The 6,212-nt window shown below is 29.4% G+C and overlaps 1 protein-coding gene across 1 annotated transcript; it reads left to right on the top strand.

The window, feature by feature from the left end:
- Positions 1-25: 25 nt before the first annotated feature.
- Positions 26-5,585, top strand: LOC127714914 (copper transport protein ATOX1-like). The gene is made up of 4 exons (XM_052220939.1): positions 26-122; positions 1,789-1,864; positions 2,874-3,022; positions 3,758-5,585. The coding sequence occupies exons 1-3, from the start codon at positions 114-116 to the stop codon at positions 2,996-2,998; spliced, it is 210 nt and encodes a 69-aa protein (XP_052076899.1). The 5' UTR covers positions 26-113; the 3' UTR covers positions 2,999-3,022; positions 3,758-5,585.
- The last annotated feature ends 627 nt before the right edge of the window (positions 5,586-6,212 follow it).

Genomic DNA, 6,212 nt, shown 5'->3' with positions numbered 1-6,212 from the left:
TGTTTTTTACGATAGAGTAACTTCCCTTTTCCTGCCGATAACAATTTCCTGTTAACAATCCGGTGACATAAAAAAATATTGTTGATTTTTAAGTTTCTGATTAGATTCTGAAAATGTCTCAGGTATTTTTTAATAGTTTATAAGACAGTTTTATTCCCTTGATAAATGAGAGAATTTCAAGTGCACAGGTTTACACAGATTCAGTGAAAACCCGAGATAAAAATAATTAAAAAATCAGCGGGTCCTCTCAGTGTCGCACTTAAATTTGTTTTCACAAAGATAGTAATCAATACATGTACACAAATTGGAGTGACATACGATCAAATATGTGATCATTATTAAATTTTTTAATTAAAAAAGTCACTTTTTGCATGATGAGGAATTTAGCTATTTTGCACCATTAACAGTGACCATATGTTATCATGGTTATTCATTTGTTCAATTACTCATGGTCAGTTGTTGATATACGATGCAGTTCGGTAAATCCGCCCACATAAGGCTTTGACCGTATGTATTTTTGCTTAATTATATACAAATTGTATCAAATTTAATATAAATCGATTCACTGACAAATCAACTTTGAGTAGTTTATCTCATTTCCCCAAAAATATCTGAAATAAATTTTAAAATCAACAAAACAAGTAGGTCTTCTGTGTTTTTATCAGAAATGTGTCTGTCCGATTAATCCGCCCATGCGCAGTAACCATGGTAACTATGTATGGAGGGCCAGTTTATCGCAAATTTATGAAAGGAAAAGGTGATCTATTAATAGACCACTTACAAAAAGATTCCAGACAATCCAAAAAAAAATTTCAAGTCAGAAATGAGCTTTAGGAACTGTATAATATATATAAATAGATATTTTTCGTAATGAAGGATTTTTCTTTAAAATTTGACATGCAGTGATGATAAGTACAGTTCCTATGAATAAAATAGCAAACGAAATATTCAGGGAAGTGACAATTATGGAAGAAATGGGAGTGGGCGGAATTACCGGACACTACTCCACCTCCTCATACTGCATGGGCCTAAGACAATTAACCTTATCGCTATTTGGGAATCTGCGACACTTGACCAGATAACCTGCGACACATTTAACGTCATACAACAACGAATAACTTTTCCTTTTTGGCATCAAAATTTTACGGGAACTTTTGTGATGTCCAGTAATGGTGGACAAATAGCGATAAGGTGTATGTTATATATGCAATTTCATCACAAAGTTAATAAGAAAATTTCAAAAATTTCAGTATAAATACACATTCTTTTGATGGATTTCAAATCCTGAGACTCGTTAAAAATGCTCTACCGATAGTCTAGTACTGAATGAAAAAAATTGTGGTATATCATGTATATATATCTAAACGCCAAAGTACACAATATACACTTGTCCAAAGGGAGAATGGAAATTCATCCTGACCATTTCTACTGATACAAGCCTGTTTAAAACAATTCTGATTTTCAGTATCATAAATCTTTTCCTCCATGAAACTGAATTAAATATTATTAATGACCACATGATGATCCTTAAAAAAAGATTGACTGTAAAATGTATGTTGGTTTATGTTTTGGTGAGGAGGGGGATACATATATCATATCTTGTGGTGCATCTGTTTATTCCATTTAAAGGTTGACAAGCAGCATGAAGAGAAGGTTTATCACATTTGTTGTTGCAATGACTGTAGCCTACATGGATGAACATCTGTGTGGTATTTACATTCCTTCTAAATGGCCTTCAAATGAAATTTACTATAAGTACATTTATAAAAATGTTTTACTTGTTTACAGACTTACGAATTTAATATGGAAATGACATGTGAAGGTTGTGCTAATGCTGCTAAAAGAGTGCTTGGAAAACAGGGTGGTAAGTTAACAGGTCCACATATAATAACTTTCATCTGATGTAATAATTATAACAATAACTATTTATCATGTTTATAGGTACAAAGTATGGTATTTAGATGCATTTAAAACATATTAAATATATACTGTCATGACTGTGAATTCTGCGATTATTGTGTGCCTTTCCTATTGTGATTTTTAAAGAATGGACAAAAAAATTCAGGAAAATCTGCATACAGATATATGTAACAAATTCAGAATGTGAGTTCTTATTATTGCAATACTCATGCATCCAGTCGCATTATTCACATTAATAAAAACCTTGCAAAAATTTCTGAATTTAAATTACTTGTATTATTAAAAAAAATAATGTTATATATATCTTAAATTATCTTGCAGTCTTCAAAAATTAATTGACTCACAAACATGTATTTTGCAGCAAGTTATGTGTTACAAATAACAAAATTATGTTATAAACATTAGCTTCATCAACTTATTTTCTTCAGTATTGTGGGATGCATGAATAGTGAACTGACATGTAACTGCATATAAATGACCTTAATACTGGAAGTAAATCAAAGTAATTTACATATTTATTGTAGAGCATGTACAGAGAGTTGTTTGTGAATATTCATTTGCCTATGTGTTTAACCTTCAGCTAAAATTACTTTAACTACCTGTGTGAACTTCTAAAACTTTCATTTTTTTCAGTGAAATTTATTGAGAAGTTATGTAGTGGCCATTACAATTTTTTCAGACAAACAAAAAACGAATAATTGCAACAGTGTGAATTTATGAATAAATGTGTCATGTGTGTCTTTAAATAGATCAATATTAAGAATTTTGACTTTAAACACATTTTGACTGAAAATTTGGTGAAAGGTGGCCAGAAACATTGTTTCTAACCCAACTTTTACTATAAAGATAAACGTGAAACAAGAACAAAAACTTAAATTTGTTAGGATGGTACGATGCATATTATATGTGGATGAAAGTTTTTTGAGAAAAAAAAAATCACATTTTTTTTTTAGATAAAGTGACTGAAGTGGTTACTGATGTTCCAACGAAAACAGTGACAGTGACATCTACACTGTCAGCTGATGAAGTATTGGAAGTGTTGAAGAAAACAAATATTGCAGTGTCACTCAAAGGTTAAAATGGTTAAGTTTAAATGTTTAAGGTAAATATGATTAATAAGCAATTGACATGATTGATAGAGGGGAGTTTTAATTTGGATATGCCTACTCCCCTCTATCAGTTACATCAATAACACTAATTTGACCAAGAAAATAAAAGATGGCATACATTTTGGATGTAGATAAATACAAAGAAGTGTCAAATTGTGCTCTCTATAATTCTATAATTAAATGCCACATATATGTTTGGTAAGACAATCATGAATTTACAAATACATGTACAGACACACTACCAAAATATATTACAGTAGTTGTATATTACAGTAGTTGTATATTACAGTAGTTGTATATTACAGTAGTTGTATATTACATGCTACCTTATTGTTGAGATCAGAGACTGTAATTTAATTTATGTAAGTATTATAACTTCGTATCATTATTATGCTACTGTTTATTCATTGATTTTTGTGGGAACCAATTTTCATGAATTGAGTAAAACTTACATTTTCATGGTTATTGATTTTATTGTTTTGCAAAAGTCTGCATACATCATGTACATTGCTATGGAAAATTTGTAAATTGTGGACATTTAAATCTGTGGTTCCACTGTAGCAAAGAAATCCACAAAAATTGTTATACCACGTATACTAAAGAATCCACGGTATATTGTATGCAATACATCTCTGTTCAGTCTAGTAGACATAGTTTCACTTTGAATATACATGTTTTTCTATATACACAAAGCGAAGAACTAACCAATTTTTTATTTTTCATTATAGAGTGTTGAAGATAATGGTGGTTAGGTGCTATGGATACAAAAAAAAAAACCCGGTATTTTATTTATTCCAGACATGAATAAATACAATATTTAATTTTATTACACTAGGTTGCACATTGTACATCCAATTATCATTACATATACATATATATTACCTACATGTATTTTAATTAGCCTTCATGTAAAGATACACATTCTAGTACCATGAGTACTGTAATTTCAGAAATTTAGGAATTATTAAAATTGTGTTTTAACGAAGAGGGTCGTATAAAAATTTATGCGAAGTTTTACTTATGAATAAAATGAGATAAAGGTAGTTTGAGGTTTTTTTGTTTTTTTTTAAATTTCAATTGATTTCTTCAATGTTAAGCTAAAAAAATTATAGAGTTTCAAGAAATGAAAAAATAATGTAAAATGACATATTTTTTTGCTTATTTAAATAACCATCACTGGTCAGACATTTTTTCTGGCATATAAAAAAAAATACATGCATTCTTCTAGCTGCTATCACTGAAATAGATTTTACTGCCTCTTGTCACATTATGAACATGTACCAGCATATTTCAATAGAAAAAAATAAGACCAAACGTTCTTATAGGTAAACAAATTTTTGTAATTTTTTTAGAAATTTTGAAATCATGTCTAAAATCACTGTTGTACAATATCTTATCAAATGTACTGCATAGCATGGACTATCTATTGATTGGCTACTAAAATATTTTCTTGACTACTTGTTGGCTAGTTACAGGTATTGGTTATTGATTTTGCATTACGATGCTATTGCTAATTTTTACAGATTCACAAATAACACATGAAAAAGTTTTGGTTAAAAAGTGAGCATTTATATATGTTAAGCAATGTGTATTTAGAAATAAAAAAAAATCTCAACAAGGTTTTGTTTCAAATGCTATTGTCATGATTGTAATAACTTTAATAAAATACTGATTGTTTTAATTTGTTGAGTTAATTAACTCAGAAGTATTTTAAAATTAGTGACATACTAATTATACTGAAAAATGTAAATGTTTTTTTTTTAGGTTGAAACAATTATATTATGTACTATAAAATGCTTTATTTGAAATTTTCGTGGAAAACATTACAAAATGTATTTTTTAAGTCAGTTGTAGATAAGTAATGAAACCATATAATGATGTAATAAGATTTATATTTTGTCATATAATTGCTGAGCAATGTATCAAGTGTTTTCTATTATTGTTTATGGAGTGATGTTTGTCATGTACTAGTATTCTCATAAACATTTTTCTGAAAGAACATTTTATAATCTAAATAATTCTTTACAAATCATTTAAATATTTGATACAATATTAGTGAGTGGGTATTGCTTATTTACTTCATTTAAGCATTAGAAAAATTCTGTAAACCTTGATACTTTCACAAGGGAGTTATAATTTTGTGAGTAAGCAAACTGTTCAAAATATCCCCTTGGCAAATAGATGGTGTGAAGTGTGCACTTTTCATTCGATGAACTAAATTTTTAACCAATCATGAAATGGTTCTGCATGGAAGCCGCTAAAAATAACAACCACTAAAAATATCCATATTTAGATTAAAGCAGGTTGTTACTTTTTCCTGTTCTCTCCAGACTTTTGAGACTCAATTATTCCAATGATAACTTTAAACATTTGTCTATGACTTTGACAAACATGAAATGCTTGCTGATATGTTCTTTAATCTGTACATTATTTTGTAATTGTATCATTTTTAGTCGTGATCTGAAGAAACTTTTCAAATTTATTGAATATATTGGTGGTTATTTTGTTCATACTATGTATTAAATTGGGCAAAAAATAAATTGTTTTATTACCAAATTCTGTATTTTTGTTTATTTTCTTATCTGTTGGGATAGACTAATTTATAGGCTCTGACAGGTCTGTATTATATACCTGTTGATCTATATCTTAATATCCTGTTGACCAGTGAGCTACTGACTGGTTTTTGTTTCTAGAGTTCCATACTTAAGGGGGTGCGAGTAGTTGGTTTTGGACCCACTTAAAAACAAAAAAAACACTAAGCACTATTAAATATAAAAGTAAGGAGATGTGGTATGATTGCAAATGAGACAACAACCCAACATATTTAAATGTTCAGATGACAAGGATATAAGCAATTATGTATAATCAGCTATAAAAGACCTCAACTTGAAAGATGTTAATAATTCAAATGAGAAAACTAACATCCTTATTTATAACAAAACAATTTACAAAAGACAAATATGACAAACATGAACCAACGACAACCACCCAATTATAGGCTCCTGATTTGGGACAGACACAAAAAGAATGTGGCGGGGTTAAACATGTTTGTGAGTGCTCAAACCTCCCCTAGCCTGGGACAGTGGTGTAACAACACGACAAGAGAACAAACTGTTAAAATCTTAATAATGAACACACATTCTGTCCTCATTGAAAAAGACAAGAGTTACTCTGTCACTGGTC

This window comes from Mytilus californianus, unplaced genomic scaffold (genome assembly GCF_021869535.1).
Source record: "Mytilus californianus isolate M0D057914Y unplaced genomic scaffold, xbMytCali1.0.p SCAF_9, whole genome shotgun sequence".
In the NCBI taxonomy this organism is placed as follows: domain Eukaryota; kingdom Metazoa; phylum Mollusca; class Bivalvia; order Mytilida; family Mytilidae; genus Mytilus; species Mytilus californianus.
Note: the sequence above shows the minus strand (reverse complement) of the source record. Positions and strands in the feature narration are given on the sequence as shown.